Here is a 19,080-nt window from a genome sequence, read left to right on the forward strand (position 1 = left end):
TATATTTAGTCTTAGTTTTAATCATCATAGCTTAGTTTCCATTTAGTTTTCGTCAGTGAGAATAGGTAGTAAACGATGTAATGCACAATCTATGTAAGGCACTTTAGATAAAAGCGCAATATAAATTCACTATTTACCTTTTTAGAAATATTTCATTTGAAAATGTATACATCTAGCCTCACACATATTGCAAAACAAACCGCCATTTAAAATATATAATTGCAGAGACGGCAATTAATGTCACTTTGACTGCTTTGTTAAAACATAGTCAAGAGAACACCATCACATTGTGACCATGCACAACAACTTCGTGTTTAACGAAGTGCCAACGGTTATTATAAATTGCCCGGCAGATGCAGGTACTTTCTATTGTTAAAAGTCACTTTTAAAAGGTTGCCATGTGTGCATAAAAAAAAAGAAAAAGAAAACAGTCAAAAAGATTGCGAGGACAAAGGCTGTGGAATAGAGCTAGCCCCCCCTGTGCCAGCACGCATAGGACATCCTGACCCGTCAAGACATGATCCTAATCCCACTCCCACAATTAAATACAATGCACACTTAGATAGGGTGCTGACAGACCCCAAACACAGAGCAGCATACTGTAGCTCCAAACACAACAACAAGCAGACTGGTGCTGTTTGCATGTAAAGACAGCTGTTTGGAGAGGGGTACATTACAAGCCAGATGGATCTGCTCACACATGTACAGTACACACACGCATCATGCATACTGTAACAAGCGTTATGGTCAGTGGGATAAGTACTCCCATGTTTTACTTAAGTAAAAGTAGTAATACCACAATATCAAAATACTGTTGCACAGTAAGTAAAAGGCCTGTATTCAAGTACAAAGGTATTGGAATCAAGATATACAGTAATTACACCATAAGTAAAGTAATAGTACTTAAAATTATTTGAAAATGTTCAATCTACAAGCTTACAATGCTATGTACATCACTTTATTGGTTCATGTATATTTTGTATTCATAAGCTAAATCTGCAAAGTAGAAAGTAATTAAAGCTGTGAAGTGTGAAATGATTGTAGTGGAATAAAAGTACAATACAGTATATTTGCCTCTGAGTTGTAGTCATGCAGAAGGATAGAACACACACACACACACACACACACACACACACACACACACACACACACACAGTTGACCTGATAGCCATCTGTGATAAACATCCTGGCCAACACCACCGCTTTGTGTCCGCAGCTTACAGACGCAGAAAAGCACGTCTGTGCTTTTTAACGCTCTCGTTACGTTCTACGTGATAACATTGTAAAGCTTACTTTTTTAGAATTCGTGAGGTTTTATTCAAAGTTGTGCATGTATGGACAGGTTGACGTGGAAGGGTTTCTGATATCCCCATGTCAGTGTGTGTGTTTTTTTATCGACTAAGCTTTATGGCAGGGGTCTTCAAACAGGGTTGTCCGGGTCCCCTAGGCCTAGGGCAGTGGTTCCCAACCATTTTTATGTCAAGGACCCCCAAAATGACACTAATTAGCCTGCGGACCCCCATTTGAAAAGATATGCCAGGGACCCTCATGAGAGAAGATGTTTACGACTCTAGCAGTGATTCTCAACCTGTTCAATTTCAAGGACTCCCAGTTTGACATGCATATTAGTCTACGGACCCCCCATTTAATGGCATTTCTATCTCTGGGACCCCAATTTATATTGTAAAATCATTGTTAATTTTAACTCTGAGAGTGTACAAATGGAACCAAATGGACCCGTTAGTAGTTTAATTTATTGTCCACTTGTGGAAATTTGTCTTCGGTCTCAACAACATTCAACAAATTCACACTCACACTAAGAATTATAACGGTAACTATAACTATATTGTATTTTTGAGGGGTACCACTAGCTACCAACTCGGGATTCCTGGATCGCTGCCCTCCACAATTTCCTATCCAACATCAGGTTCTTGAGCTCTGCAGTGTTGTCAGCCAAGCACGTCTACATACTGTAGGAGTGTAGGTGGTACGCTTCTTTCCCCTCCCAGGTTTTAAGAGGTAAAATATCGGCAAAATACACATTAACATGAATCCAACATGATAAACGACATGTAGTGGGGGGGTACCTGCTTCATCTCTCTCTCAGCTAGGACTAATCTTGGACTTGAAAACATTGAAGACCCCTTCTCTATGGCAGGGGTTCTCAAACATTTTGGCTGGCGACACCCGGAAATGCTTTTGGCCATGTCTCTCAACCACCTCCCCGCCCCACTCCCCACCACCAATACAAACAGACTGCAAAAATTACCTTAATATAATAATAGAGAAAATATATCATAAATAAATACTGAAACCAGATATATATAAAATAATTTGGGGACCCCCCCCAAAATAAATTGGCGACCCACGGGTTGAGAACCCCTGCTCTATGGTGCTGCAAATAACAGCTTTAGCCCCCTACCTTGAAGACCATGTGCAGCAGGTAATGGAGGCCACTGCGACCAGGGAACTTGCCCGCCAGGTTGCCAGGCGAGAGGTTGAAGAGGTTGGCTCCGGTCTCTGTACAGATGGCGTGAACCAGCATCTTCTTCCCCACGCCGGACGGTCCCGCCAGCAGCAGCGACTTCACCAGAGGAGCCTTCTCGTGGATGCAACGGGAGCCTGAGGGACCAAGAACACAAGTTTTCTGTTTTGTCAGGACAGGCGCAAATATATTTTTACATGAGTTTTCTCGGGGACCTCTTTTAGCTCAAGAGTCCTGAATGTCCTGAATAATTTGTATTCTTATACTCAGTGGTGTGCACAGATAGACACTAGGGGGTGCTAGAGCTAGACAGTGTACACTGTACAGTATGTGGACCATGGTGACATTGATGAATTCTTGATAAAAAAGCTTCCAATATATTATTTAGGCCCCAGAATCTATAAATCTCACACTATTAAGGCAACCGGACGGATCCACGCGCTGCACAAGGTGCCCTTTTTTCACTTGAGCACCTGCCCCTCTAAATGTCTGTGCACGCCACTGCTTATACTGTTCAACAGCACCCAGGCCCAGCCTATAGCAGCTCTGGGATGTCCGTCCGTGCCTCAACAACCATTTGGTCCCAGATTCCCCAAATCCCACAGTACAATACTTCACAGGGTAGAGACAGGAAGTGATTCAACGTCATCAGACTTTGCATCATGGACTTTGTACTTACGGCCCCACCCTGTGTTGCCAAGCCTTTAAGTTCCAAAACACCCAGAGAATAAAACAAGTCAGATCAAAGTGGACAATGCTCTCTGAAGCGGCTCCAAAATTATGCTTAAACGCTGCAGCACGTCTAGGTCTTCTACCTCCCTAAATGTCCACACGTCTCCAACCTATTCCGTTATACCTTTGTTGGCTTCCCGTTGCTGCCACCCAGTATACACCCAGCACTGTCTGGTATAGGCCTATATATGATATTTCTGGCTATGACTCTATAACAGACCAACGTCTAATCAGAGCCTCAGAGCACCTGCCGCCCTGCTTGATTTACTGCTGTTTCCAACATGACAGCCGTGTAATTTACAGCTAAACATTGCTTTCAAAAATGTTTCGGATGCTAAATGATTAGCGGCAATGCTAGCGAGCTAAAATGAGGCCATCCTTGCTATAGAAAGCGCCAATGTTCCAGTCGGGATCACCGGACAATCAGAAAAGACCTCGCGTTTTGTCAAAACCATGGAGAGCTCCGTAGATTTAATTATTAAGCTTTTTAGTCCGCCCATGTATTGTAGGTCTGCTATTTTTGAAAAATCTTGAAAATATATTCTTACAGAGCGAACATTTTTAACTCAAAGCTTTGCTTCTGATGATTAGGGGTCCTTGACATGAAATATTGAGCACCACTGATATAGAAACATGAGATTTTTCAGAAAATTGTCATGATTTAGAAGAATTTCTTTAGATTTCGACGTCAGGCCTAAATGGGTTAGGCTAAGAGGAGCTGCTAGAGTCTTTGTAAACCTTGTATTGAACTGTACTTTCCTGTGCTTATTCTACAAACTACAAAAGTTGTCAGGTCGTAACCAATACCTGTCCAGTAATATCATGAGTGACAAGCACTTTTAATCACTCTTCCACATGGAGCTATGATTCATTATGCTCTAGACCCGTCGATATAAAGAGAAGTGTGGGAGATATTCCAATGTTACGTTCTTAGCTTACGTATGATTCATGATAACTACTTTGTATGTATGTGATGTATTGCCATGCTTCTAGTTCTTGCTTAATGTAAATCGCTCTGGATTAAGAGCGTCTGCAAAAATGCCTAAATTGTAATTGCAAATTGTAGTCAAACTCCACGGAACAGCATAAAGGTGATAATATTCTTGGCTTGTCCTCTGGAGTTGCATGGAACAACCTTGCATGTCCAAAACTGTAACATTTCAGAAAATGGAGCATAACACATGTTAACAAAAATGAAATATGCTCGACGGTGACATTAACGTGCACCGACACCCATATGGTCCGCTGCGTAGCGTTCAGTGTACAGTACAGCCAGATCCACAACTTTATAGGCCTATTGTGTGTTTCTCTGATCTTAACCATGATTAAAATGATGGTCGTCTGCCAGGCCGCTGAGCGTGAGAGCCGGGCCGGACCACCACATCCACCTCACCCTCCAGAGTCCAGACCCTGGGGGAGGTCAGGTGCAACACCGTCCCTGAGAATCCCCACTGGTCCCTGGGGGAAGAGCAGCTGAGCACCCCACACACACACACACGCATGCACACTTATTATACTTGTGAGGACATCAACATCGTAGGATGCCAATTTTATGAATGCCATTTTTACATATGTTTTTAACATGACAATTTTTCAGCATAAAAGACCCCTTTCTCTTGTGAGATCAAAAGAGATTTTCTTTATACAATGTCTATTTCTCTCAAATTCTACTACTATAGGCTACTTGTGGGGACTTTTGGCCCACACAAGTATGGTAGTACACTGTCAAGTAAACACACACACACACACACACACACACACACACACAAACAATGGCTGGCAGAAAAGCTGTGGGAAATGAACAGCTGTGATTGCAAAGTCACCGCTCTGCGAGTATTAAAACGGATCCAACATAAATAAAAACATCCTCATCACATGGTGACGAACATGAAAAATCTGTTTAATCCTTTAAACCAATTTACTTGAGTTTAAAAGCCTTATTTTGCAGACTGTCAAAGGCCCTGCAGATGTCATGTCTGCCATTATACAATCTTTCATGGACAATTGTCACCAAACTCTCCACAGTGCCATTTTAGAAGCATGCAGTAGGGGTCAGTGTTGTTAATGTTAAAGCCTTGGGATCAGAGATTTTCCTTAACAAGAGACACCTCACATGTCTGCTGTATACAGTAAACCAGTGGTTCCCAAAGTGTCCCAGGGGTCTTTGAGGGAGTTCCAGGGGGTCCTCAGCAAAATTATAGTTTGGAACCAAATGGACCCTTATGGGTCTGTATTTGTACACTCTCAGAGTTAAATTAACATTGATTTTACACTATAAATTGGAGGTCCCAAAGATAGAAATGCCATTAAATTGGGGTCTGTAAAACTGGGGGTCCGCAGGCTGATGAGTGTCAATTTGGGGGTCCTTATGTTCAAAACTTGGGCATTTCAATACCGTGTTGACGTGACCACGCTCACTGGGGGAAGTCTTTATCTTTCAGCTTATTTTAATGTTTCTCCTTTCTTCCCTGGACATAATATCCTGCACATATTATTTATTTATTTTATTATGGGATGTCCCGTAGGGCATTATCCCTCTATGGAGTATTATTGGGAACACGGCCCTCCAGGGAGCAGGTCCTCAACGCTGAAACTTCCCCGCGTGTCTTTGAACGCGTGCCAGACTCTCAGAGAGAAGCCACCGTCCCGCGGAGAACAACAACAATGTGCTATTGTCAGTTATAATTGTGAGAAACGTGCCGGTATGTTTAATACACATGGGCAGGTGGCGTAGCGCATGGAAGAGAGGCGTGTCCATGTACAGTTGTGCACGTGGCCGGCAATGTTTGCGTTTTACTTAAAGGACAACTTTTTCAACCAAGGTTCATGTTTTAGGTTGTTATTAGAGAAAGTAAAAGATTAGTGTTACATTTTTTTCATTTGCTGCTTTCTTTAGTTTTAGGGATTTTAGCTGTTTTTGACAGGGGGGGCGGGGGCATTCGAGCATGTGGCTAAATATGTATTCTTTTACATAATTTTATAGCTAATTATTTTTGTATCATTTACTATAGTCCCACTAGACCCCAAGAAATTACATCTGGCCACAAAAGTTCACAGGATCTACTGAATATGAAGGTAGCCTATACTGGGGGAAAGCCACACTGTAATAGGCTCAATATGTCAGTTTGACACATTCAGTAGATCCCGTGATCTTTTGTGGCTAGATGTAATTTCTTGGGGTCTAGTAGGTCTATAGTAAATAATACAATTTAGTAAAGAAATACATATTTAGCCCCATGCTCGAATGCTCCCGCCCCCCTTTCAAAAACAGCTAAAATCCCTAAAACAAAAGAAAGCAACAAATGAAAAAAAATTAACTCATCTTTTACTTTCTATACTAACAGATGAGTAGTAGATAGAAGTGTGCAATCATATAATGAGCACCAGTGACCCCCCCCCCCCCCCCCCACACACACACACACACACACACACACACACACACACACACACACACAGGGGTCTTTGATGCTACTTGACTGGCGGTGTTGAATGATGTCTTCTCTACCAGCAGGACGGTCTGTTTGTTCAGTAATCAGTAATCAGTCTGTCTGTCTGTGTCTAACCCACCTCCCACCCCACTGAATGCTGACAGATAGCCTGACGTCTTCCTCGGCAGGAGTCCATCTGAGACAGAGTGGACGTTAGGACTCTGGGGAGAGACAGGTGCTTGACTGGTGGTGGAAAACTGCTACTAGAACTATGGCTCTTTTCAAAGACACACAATCCAGTCCTAGATTGCACAATGTTATATATCAGAGTTATGGTACAGGTGGCAGCAGAACAGCTCCATCCACACTTTGACTGGAGCCTGGAGGTGAGTGAAGTGACAGACAACAGTAAAGATGGACACATGCCCACGTTAACTTTACCACTTGAACTTAATCAACTTTCCTGAATCCCAAAGCTGTCCCATTCACTGTCACAGCCACAGGCAGGCGCAACTATATGTGAGTAGCAGCCTACACCCACCCATACAGTATTTTGATTAGCTCCGTTTGGAAGTGGTCATTTACGGTCCCGTTCGGCGTTCACCGCGGCCCGAGCTGTGCATCTTGCCTTCGGGCCTGGTGAACATTCCAGCCGCTAGTTATTGTTTGGTTGCCTATCCTGTTTTTATTCCATGTTTTTTTAAAACAATTTTTGCATGTTGAGATTTGCAAGAGTGCGTTATAAATAAAATGTATTACTATTATGTACCATTTTCAGGAGCCTGATTAAAATAACTCATAAGCCAAGATTGGCCGTGGTAATTTTGACCCACTGGAAAGAGTCCAGTTGAGCAGGAGAAGGGGCATGGTGTGTTTTCCACTTGTTTCTTCTGAGGGGATCACCGCCCGCCGACCCTGATGCAGAACTCACACTGGCAGCTGCCTGGGAGAGTTGAATGTTCACATGCACTGACATTCACATTCACAAAATGCAATAAAAATGGTCGCGTCGCTCGTAAATAAGAGAGCTAGCTGTGCTCCGGTCATCCGAGGGGATCAAAGAGAGCAGCTGCAGACGGCAGCAGGGCTCACAAGACAGGGAGGAGAGTACAGACAGTACAGACAGTACAGACACGCAGCGCTAGTCTATGGCAGCTCAACTTGATGTATATATTTATGTGTAGAGCAACTGAGTCAAATAATGTGACTGCTTTGACTAACCCTGTATACAGCTCATATAGATTCTCCTCCAAACTGTGGAAGCATTGGCGGACGTGTCTGCATGTTAGACATCGCAAAACTGTATTTTATTTGTATTTCTTTTCTACTGTACTGTATGTCTTTTATCTGTGATATGGATCTCCCTGGGTCTGAAATAAAGTATTGATTGATTGTACAACTCATACATTTTAGTTAAGAAATAGAAAATGTAGCTGTTCAAACTACTTGGAATATAATATTCTTTCAGAGTGAACATTTTTAACTCAAATCTTTTCTTCTGGGGGGTCCCTGGAACATATTTTCAGATTGGGGTCAGAGGCTAAATACATATAATTTTTGGGGTCCATAGTTTGAGCACCACTGACATAGAAACATAGGTTTTTCAGAAAATTTAGAAGACATTTTGTAGAATCGAGCTCAGGTCTAAATGGGTTAAAATGATCCGGAAAAGGTGTAGGCTGAAGCTAAAAGCTTATTTTGCCTGCCCCAATTAAGTAGCGGTGACACCCAACACCTCTTCAGTTCACAATGAGAGGCAGGTCACCACAGAGCCACCATGACGCTGCTATAGGGTCACGCACAGTCTAAAAGGCCACACACACACACACACACACCCACACACAGGATGAAATATTAATGCCACGTGCCACTCTAGGGTTTCTGTGTTTTGTCTGTGGCATGGCTGCAGTCCCATGCGTGACCTCTTGACCCCGTCATAGGAGGTCAGGAGAAGGCCACCACCGGACCGGGGACCAAAACGCTTTCATAGTGAGGGTCAAAGATCGATTGCGTGTCAACCGTGGAGTTCATCTTTGTACTAATGCACTGAATGAGATGAGATGGACTCAAACGGTCGTCTGGATGACAGTGGACGTCACACCATTGAAAGTTAACAGCTGCCAGTGCCAACCAAGCTCAGTGTCCGCCCAGAAACTGGGAGGTTGGGGGTTCGATCCCCGGCCGGGTCATACCAAAGACTGTAAAAATGGGACCCAATGCCTCCCCGGTCAAATCAACTAATCAAATGGTTCCCGAGCGCGCGGCACGGCTGCAGCTCACCGCTCCAAGAGATGGGTCAAATGTGGAGAACAAATTTCACTGCGCTAACGTGTGTGACAAATCGTACGACTTTGACTTGGTGCCACCTCTCCATTGAACTCAATGGGCAGAGGTCACACTTATGATGTGAGGAGATCAATAGTGTATCGTCATCGTGTAGTGAATTGTTGACATTGTGAACATGACGACATGTTTCACGTCATCTGGCATAAGCAGCAGAAATAGACGAGTGATTGTCCTCATTTGACTTGCAATGAAACGCGAGATAGAAATGTCATTAAATGGGGGTCCGTAGACTAAATAATGCATGTCAAACTGGGGGTCCTTGAAATTAAACTGGTTGAGAATCACTGCTAGAGCCGTAAAAGTCTTCTCTTATGGGGTCCCTGACATATCTTTTCAAATGGGGGTCCGTGGGCTAATTAGTGTCAATATGGGGGTCCTTGACATGAAAAAGATTGGGAACCGGTGGTGTATAACACTGTGCGACGTCCGTTCTGTTGACAACTGCGCTCACACACTTAGTACATGAGTCTCCCTGGTTTGTTTGTCATGCACAGTTACAGAGATAAAGAAATTAAACTTTGAGTCACACAGACTCACTATAGCACATTTTGTCAATTAAGATGGCTGCATTTTTTGCTGTGATTTGCAGGGTTAACCGCAAGTACTGTGGACTCGCATGGAAGCAGTCTTCTGAGACATATTATAATGATGGGACCCACACCAACCCAACGCGGATTCCATCATGCATACACGCAAGGATGCACGCACATACTGTACGCACTCGCCCTCGCTTGCACACACAGTCCCATGCACACACAGTAGGGATTCCACCCTGGTGGGTGAAACATTCAGTCCGTGTTCATGTAGGCCACAGAAGATCTGCTTAAGATTCATCACAACCAAACCGGACAAGGTTTGTGATGATAAATAGGTCATAAAAGGAAAGCATGCTATAATTATGGACTGATTTACATAGAATCTGCTTCACTCGAACAGAGCGTTGCGTGCGTGCGGGCGGCCCTGCATGTGGACTCGGGGAACGTTTCATGTGAAACAGTTGAAACATTAACTCAATTTGTTCTCTGCTCTCAAAACTGTAGCCGATAAAAGAGACAACTGGGAAACCTCAAGCCAATGGAAAAAACATTTCCATAAAGAGAGAGATGAACGAGTCCTATTTTATACTTCTGTGAGCTTGTAGCACACACACACACACACACACACACACACACACACACACACACACACACACACACACACACACACACACACACACACACACACACACACACACACACACACACACACACACACACACACACACACACACACACACACACACACACACACACACACACACGTACACGTACGTGTGTCCAGGTCTTTTGTGCTTCTTGGAGGTGCTGAATGATGTCTTCTGTACCAGCAGGGCGGTCTAGTGTTTGTTCAGTAAGACTGTCTCCGTCTAACTCACTCTCACCCCATTGACTGCTGACAGATTGTTTTGACGTCTGTCTGTCTGTCAGTCAGTCACAGAGTGGACTTTAAGAATACTGTCGGGTGGAGAAACCTGTGTTTGTCCTTGCTGTCTCAGGCAGAAACCTCTTATCTCCATATTTTAACTTTTGGTGGGTTTTTTAATTAACGCCTTACTGTACTTGATCATTCTTCAGCAGATCCGCAATCACGAAAGAACGTCACGAATTAGCACGCTTTGAGCTTGTAGATCTGCTGAACCGATGTGACGTGCAGAACTATACAGATTATATTGACTTGGCAGGCCTGCACGTGCGTGCGCGTGTACGTGAGGCGAGGCTGAACAGGTGTGGTGTGTAGTAGGTGTGTGTGTGTGTGTGTGTCACTCACCCAGGGGCAGGATGGCGTACAGGGCAACGAGCTGCCTGACGTCTGACAGAGAGGGCATGGGTTCAATGCCCGCCTGGCGCAGGGTGGTGCCCAGGTAGTTGTACTCACCTGGAGAGAGAGACGAGAGAGAGGAGAGGGGGGTTGAAGAAAGGAGGAGAGCATTGACCCATTTAAACTGGGAAAGCAATAGACAAAATGTTTCAAAAATAGCAACACTCTTATACGATTGGGTACAAAAAAATGTGGAGATATAAGATTTTCAAGTTAATCTGTGTATGATTCATGTAAAGACACACACACAATTACCTCATCCTTTCCTGAGGCTATATAGTTCATGGAAATCCAATTTCTTGGTAGTCATGCCATCTCTGTCGAGTCTTACCATTATGCATGTGTATGACATCACTCTGATGTCACAGCAAGAATGGACAGGTCTCTGCGTTGCTCATTCAGTCTATTAAATCATTATTATATTCAGTCTTTCCATAGCCACTGGGGGCAGAAAGACTTCACCGGGACAGATAATAAGGGGCAGGGCGGTATACAACGTTGAGAGTTTAGCTTTTCACAGGGAGGTTTGCTGCTCAGCTGCTGATTCATTCTTGAGTCACTGTTTGGAACAGACATCATGCAAAGTGAATGACTGTCCTTTAGCTGTTGTTTCCTAAACATTGGGCTGTTGGGTCACCACCCTATTATTATGGGCGGTGAGTAAATATCTCCAAATTATTATAAAAAAATATATCTTTCTGAAATGTTTTGAGATTATAGGTCTGCCATTTTCATAGGACTTAAGTGATGAATTCATAGTGTACATTATTGTACATTTTGGACGCAATATATTTCTATTTCTGGGTCTCGAGCTACGTCTCACATGGCAGAAAGACAATTGGGACGAAACCGACCGATCGGTTAGTCAAACAACAACTTTGTTGGACTTTTATCAGTAGTATCTGTACCAGTGGTTCTCAAACTTTTTCATGTCAAGGACCCCCAAATTGACACCAATCAGCCCACGGACCCCCATTTGAAAAGATATGCCAGGGACCGTGGCCTAATGCGTACCACACTGGAGGTCCTTGAAATTAAAACAGTTGGAGAAGCACCGCTGTAGATAAACGGCACGCAGACTCTGTTATAGTGGACTTGACCTCTATGGGCTAAAACACATTCCCCTTTCTCATGCCAAACACAGTACAGCTGGTAGCTGGGGATGAAAGGCCTCCTCAAAACAATGGGAATTACAGACAGACAAAGCAGATGAGAGATCAGAGAAGAGACGAGACGAAGGGACGCCCCAAGATTATTACACATGAATATCGTTGATGTCAGAGTCAGAAACATATCTCCAAATTTGTATGTTTTCATAAAAATAATAACGAGTCCATAAACTTGGTTCCGTGCAATCTTCAAAAGCCTTACATTGAAATGGAACAGTTTTGGACATACAGGGTTTCCACCCGACAGCAACAATATCATGAAGACATCAACGCCCCGAGCAGGGAAGAGATGTCCGTCTGAGAGGACTAACAGAGAGAGAGAGAGAGAGAGAGAGAGAGAGAGAGAGAGAGAGAGAGAGAGAGAGAGAGAGAGAGAGAGAGAGAGAGAGAGCGTGCAATCGACATGAACATGACAAGATGTGAGAGAGTGAGTAAAATGAATAACATGTCCCGAGAACCGCTCACTGTAACACGAACACCACCGGGAAGAAGAACAGAGATGAATCCGCAGCGGGGAAAAAGAAAATACGTGGAGCGTGGAGTGCTTGGGAATAATGGAAATCTGAATGAAAAGAAATGAAAGGGCACCACCCTGAGACAGATTGTCCAGGGACGGGGAAGCGTGCAGCCGTGCACGTCCTAAAGTATCATCATAACATCAGAGGAGAGAGAGGAGGAGCGCAGTCCAATACATATTATGTATGTATCCATGTATGAATGTATGTAATTGTATGTTGTCAATGTTACATCATGTGCCATTTCTAATTACAGGAGACATTTTCGGAGCCATTGTCAGACACGAAAGTTCTGTTTTTGGGGAAGTAAAGTCACTCACTGCATCAATATTAAACAAACTAATATAAAAACGGATCAAACATGAGCCAAATTGTCAAATACCGGTAGCCCTTTTAGTGTGTGTCACGTTGTTAAGTCCTCAGTTCAAATGTGATTATTTCTTTTTTTGGGGGGGGGGGGGGTCCTCAATTCAAATATGATATTTTGGGGGATCCTCAGTTCAAATATGATTAAAAAAAATTGGGGGGGGGTCCTCAGTTCAAATGTGATTATTTTGGGGGTTCCTCAGTTCAAATATGATTTTTTTTTGGGGGGGGGTCCTCAGTTCAAATATGATTCAAAGAGAGAGAGAGGAAGAGACAGAAAGAGACAGTCAAACGTCAGACAAACGAGTTCACCATAGAGACCGTTGAGCGTACGATGAGAAACAGAATAATTTGAAATGGATGAAAATAAATGCAAACTATCTTGACAGTGTCCAGTGGCACCCCGAGCTACACGCATGAAGCACTTTGAGCATGCGCTTGTGTGTGTGTGTATGGACAGAGCAACCTGTTCACAGCAAGAGCACACACAAAGATCACAGGAAGACACGTGTGCCGAGACATGGAAAATGGAAATGATGGGCGATCGCATGAAAATGATCAGAAACCGTTGCACCGATGCACAGCAGTGAGTCTTGGAGAGAGAGAGAGAGAGAGAGAGAGAGAGAGAGAGAGAGAGAGAGAGAGAGAGAGAGAGAGAGAGAGAGAGAGAGAGAGAGAGAGAGAGAGAGAGAGAACGGACGGATGCACACCAGAGAGATTTAAAACTCCCTTGTCCCTGGAACCAGATGTAACACACACGCACGCACTCAACACTACATGGCTTGGGAACAGCAGAGTCTTCTCTCCTTACGTCCAAGGCTTCCTAGTTCCTACGGTCTCAATAAAAAGACGTGAAGGACAAGTAATAGGGCTCGGACGTCTCACTTTCCCTGTAAAGTTCAAAATACAAAGATAAACCCAGAGAGGGAATGAATCAGAGCTGCTGTAATGCAGACAGCATGGAAGAGAGATGTCACAACTAAAGATGTGGGAGGGACAGACAGACAGACAGACACTCGTTATTGAGGCCAAATGACTCATTTTACAACAATGGAAATCCCAGTTCAGGCCTACATTCCGTCAATGGCTGAGTGAACTTGGAACAAATAATCGATAATGGAAAGGCCTCGGCTTGCATATAAACCTGCCAGTAAGGAAAATGCTTATTATCTTGACAAATGGTTTACAGAAATTAAATGACTCTACTCAAAAAGCAAGCTCTTCTTAAATCTCTACATGTTACTGTAGGTTTTTCTCCAAAGTAAACGCAACACATTGTAATTCATTAAGGAGTGTGTGCAGCCTTGGATGAATTGCAGCTGTTTGTGCAATGGCTGCCACATGACGTTACATTGATTGAAGATGCAATGCCACTGTACTGGTACCACCGGCATAGGGTCCACTGGGCCACGCGGGCCGTGGCCACGCGTGGGTGGTTTGCACCCGCCAATGGGGGGGGGGGGGGGACGACAGCATGGCCACATCACCCATGCAGCGCTCAAGACTAGAAATACATTGTTTTCAATGAGGGCAGTGCAAATATCAGCAATTTTAGATGTGTGCAACATGACAGCAACAACTAAAGTCTCTGTAATGTTTATATCATACCATTACTAAAAATCATACTTGTGTGACGTGAGGGGCGCTCTTATCATCATATCACATTCCGTGCTCAGCCAACAAAATCATCACATTCCGTGGTACACACAGACACAAAACAGAGTCACCCAGCTGCAGCATTGTGCTCTTTCGAGACGTCAATATAATAATATCGTTTGCAAATCAGAACACAAGTTATCTGAAAATAACCTGTGATAGATCTTCTTTCATTTGTCTAAAATCGATTATTTTATTCAACTCCCAGTGCATTCCGTGAATTTCCGGTACAGGGTTTTGTCGCCATTAGGCTCCCTATAGCCACACAGAGTCACCTTTGTTCTGGCCCCATGAAATGAACCCCTAGAGTTGTTGCAACTCCCTCATCTAAATAGCTCTGATCAGGGCTGGGCTGGGGTTACCATGGCAATCATTTCGCCATATAAGGGAAAGCAACAGGCCTTCCCGATTGGCCGACCCAACACACCGACTTTGTGGATTGGCCAGGTTTTGGGCTGCCACAACAACATAAGTCCAAGTATACAAGACAGGACGCCATTGTTTTATTTTACAGCTCAGGGCTTCCATTCATCCTTCTTCAACCGCTTATCTGGAGTCGGGGTCACAGGGGACAACAGTTCCAGCAGAGAGCTCCAGACTTCCTGTGTTTCTTTTAATCTATAATGTTCCCGGTGGTTTAGATGTTTCGCTGGACGGTCCACCTGAAAGGAGGGCCTAACAGGGACAAGGACCATGCTGCCGTTGCACTGGGGAACAAGGTGTACTCGTTTGGAGGCTACTGCGACGGGGAGACCTACACCAACGACAGGGATCAGCTCGAGGTGCGCGTCTTCAACACGGTGTCTTTGCGGTGGACGACGCTGCCCCGGGTGGTGACGGCTGAACGAGGGGAGCGCCCCCAACAGGTGCCCTCCATGCGCCACGGCCACACCGCCGTGCTGATAGACGGCGTGATCTACATATGGGGCGGGGTCCCGTACTGCAGTGCGCTCTACGCGCTCAACGTCGACACCCACCGGTGGTGCAAGCCGAAGATCTATCAGACCGTGCCACGGGCGAGGTACAAGCACACGGCCTGCGTCCTGGGCAAGGTCATGTTCATCTACGGAGGATTCAACTGGACAGGGTGCACAAACGACATCTACAAGTTGGACACCGTCACGATGGCCTGGTCCTTGATCCACACCGGAGGAACTCCGGCGCCCGTGTCATCCTGCCACTCTGCCACCATCATCGGGACAAAGATGTTCGTGTTCGGGGGCCTCGGGGACCGGCTGCACAGCAGCATCCGAGTGTTCGACACGGAGACCGACTCATGGCTGAAGACGCCGGCAGTCAGTCGCAAATATCACTCCACCTTCGCCTACAACGGAGAGCTCTACATATTCGGCGGCTCCCACAAGGACTGGGTCTTCAACGATCTGTGGAAGTTCAACCCGCTGACTTTCTCCTGGACGAAGGTCGAGCCCAAGGGCAAGGCCCTGTGTCAGTGGATGAGGGGCATGTGCTGTTGCATGGTGGGAGACTGCATCATTCTCTTTGGCGGATACAGAGACTCCACGCCGTCCCGTGACCTGTACATCCTGGACTTGAATCCGAGTCTCAAGACGTTATGCAAGCTGGCGGCCATCAAGCACGGCCTGGAGCGGTCGGATCTCCCACATAATATCAGGTGGGAACTGGCGGCGATGAGACCAGAAGCAGTCAAAAAAACTAAAGGACGAATTATAAGACGCAAGTTGGCATACTGGCGCCGTGCACAGGATATTTTCCAGTGACCGGTGCGGCGGTTTATATGAGATTAGCTCCACAACAAGCATACATCCGTTTGTTTGTTGGAGAGCTCATTTCATAATCTCAAAGTGAGACGATGGAATACAAAAGCATAATATGTCTCTGCAGACATGTAGATTCGAACTTTTAAAAAAAATCACACCCGTGTGAAATGAGGGGCGCTCTTATCAGTATACATCATCATACATCATCTCATGGACAACTGAATTTATGTGATTGGTTAGCCGATTTGCTCGTCTACATATGACGTAAAGTTTCTCTTCATTGTCAATGGGATTTAATGTTTGTGTTGCCAAAGTCATATTTGTGTGTGGGGACAAAATAAATATATAGCTCTGGGAATTAGGTCACCCCGCTCCCATCTTGATAACAACAGGGAACGGAAATATGTCAGACTGTACCTTAACACCACAGTCCCCCTCCAGGCTAGGTAACAAAATGGCTGAACGGGGACTGAACTCTGTGACGCATGCATGGCTGGGTCCTATAGACTTCTTATCTCAGACCCCAGAGGTGGTCAGGGTGGGCAGCCACATCTCAACTTCCATCACCCTTAACTCAAAAAGACTTGAAAGACTTGAAAGGCTGATTCTACAAATGTCTTCTAAACCGGGACCGCATTTAAATCCAACGGAGCATTAGTCCGAGATGCGGACGCATGTCGGACTAGCGTCTGCTCCCGTGCTTGCGGTTATGGGTTTGAGGTGGGTTGTCGTTTGTCGGACCAATGACTAGTCTAACTAACGTACTGCACCCCTTCTAAACTTGTTGCTATATCAAGTGGTGCTCTAAACTTCTTTATGTCAAGGATTCCCAAGATCACATGTATTTGGCCGCTGACCTCAAAATATGTTGCTCCCCCAGAAGCAAAGATTTGACTTAAAAGATGTTCGCTTTCAGATTTACATATTCAAAGATTTTCACACTTTTTCAAAAACAGCAAGCTTGTAGATCTGTGAGCTACACTTAGTATATCTGCTATTTTTGAATAGCCAGAGTATGAAATAATGGATGTCGGAGCCATAAACGAATGACACGGACAAGAAAATAAAGACGAACTAAATAATAAAAAACAACGACTGCATTCATCTGTAAATAATGGTGCTCGTTTGCTAAATTTTTCTTACACCGATGTACAGAGATAAACATACTTACTGTAAATATATATACCTTCTAAGTTTCATAAATAAGTGCATTTATGTATAAATGTTTATACTGTTTTATACTGTACCAAATTGTTTTTGGGGGTCCCCAAATATAAAAAGAAAGAAGAAAAGAAAAAAAATGGCCACATGGCCAAAACATTATCCGGGGGTCCACAGCCAAAAACGTTGAGAACCCCTGCTGTACAGTACAAATCGGCGACTAAATTACTACCGTCCTTTTTGCACAGTCCTCATTGCTTCTTTGCAGAAGGTAAGAAAAAAGGTGTCCTGCCAGTACTTTTAAACAATTGTATGTATATAGTCTTACACCTTACATAATTGCCCGGGGTTATTTAATCCATTAAATTATAGCGCCCAGTCGATTTATAGCAACGGAGCACTTTTACCGACGGACCGGATATTGTTCCAGCTGTAGCAGCTATATGTAGCCAAACCACTCTAGAGGCAATTGGCAACAACGGGAGGTAAGAATAAATCTATCGCGACCAGCGACTGGACAGCGGAGGGCCGTCTAACACAGGATCTTTTTTTATAATTAGACGGGATGATTTAGATCGTGAGTTTTAAGAGTTTTAAGACGTTTTAAGATTTTCGTTGTCGTCGGCTAAACAGGGGGGGGAACATTTTCGATGACGTCTCACTGTTGTGCAACATTGAGGGTTGCGCAACAGGCGCTTCCAGGCTGTGGAGCGATGCGATCCGTTTTCATATCAATAAACGTTGTCTTTTGGATAAAACGTGTCTTGCACGTCGGGCGCTACTAATAGAAAGGACAAAGAACTTCGTCCTTTAATCGTAACCAATGAAAAAATCATGATAGGAATTTGAAGTCACCACACACACACACGCGCACGATCCCTCTCCGGCACTGCCTACAGCCAGGTGTGGCTAACGCGAGACAGACCCACGAGACAAAATGGCCACACATGCACAGACGGAGCTGACAAAGATAGAATAGGGAGAGAGACACACAGTGAAACGCGGAGGACCTTCTGGGCTGAAGACGATCCTCAAACATGTGTCTGTTCTGCATGATAGAGTGAGTCTGGCTGGAGTTAGAGCGTGCACATGTGTGTGTGTGTGTGTGTGTGTGTGTGTGTGTGTGCTGCGAGGGAGGTTTGACTCCGTTCCTCAAGTATTTACTTATTACAAAAGATTTAAAATCACACCTGTGTGAACTGAGTGGTGCAACTTTTTGATAAATGTTCCAAGGGCCACTAGGGGGAGCTCCGTGGGCCGCATTTGGCCCCCGGGCCGTCATTTGAATACCCCTGCTCTACTGTACTGTACCGTCACACCCGAAATCATACAGTTAATGTGTGTGTTAGGCTGCGCAACAGTGACACTTGGTGGTGAAAACCAAGCAAATGCCATTTTCGTGCTCAGACACAGCCAGCCAGAGACACACATAGCTGTCTATAGGAATGGTTGCACCACTCAAAAACGTGATACCCAACGGAATGGTGTGTGCGTGTGCTGAAACAGTACCAATGTAATCCGACAGCTTGATGTTCATTGGTCGAATCAGGATGCCCTCTAGTACCAGCTCTTCATACAGAGACTCCAGACACCTGAGAGAGAGAGAGAGAGAGAGGGAGAGAGAGA

At 44.6% G+C, this 19,080-nt stretch overlaps 2 protein-coding genes across 2 annotated transcripts in view; one reads left to right on the forward strand and one right to left on the reverse strand.

Annotated features, from left to right (window-relative positions):
* drc11 (dynein regulatory complex subunit 11) overlaps positions 1–19,080 on the reverse strand; it is a gene marked incomplete at its 5' end in the record, with an annotated part of 82,714 nt that overhangs the window by 9,022 nt on the left and 54,612 nt on the right. The window contains 3 exons of the mRNA XM_080758543.1: positions 2,423–2,622; positions 10,798–10,905; positions 18,964–19,046. Of these exons, the coding sequence (XP_080614669.1) occupies positions 2,423–2,622; positions 10,798–10,905; positions 18,964–19,046 (391 nt within the window). The remainder of the gene's footprint in view (positions 1–2,422; positions 2,623–10,797; positions 10,906–18,963; positions 19,047–19,080) is intronic.
* LOC308311436 (kelch domain-containing protein 3-like) lies at positions 15,196–16,293 on the forward strand (the record flags this gene model as incomplete). Its single annotated transcript, XM_080758123.1, has 1 exon — positions 15,196–16,293. One exon carries the CDS (start codon positions 15,196–15,198, stop codon positions 16,291–16,293), a length of 1,098 nt encoding a protein of 365 aa, XP_080614249.1.

The sequence above is a fragment of the Protomyctophum bolini genome, assembly GCF_963924005.1.
Source record: "Protomyctophum bolini genome assembly, chromosome: 24".
Lineage (NCBI taxonomy): Eukaryota > Metazoa > Chordata > Actinopteri > Myctophiformes > Myctophidae > Protomyctophum > Protomyctophum bolini.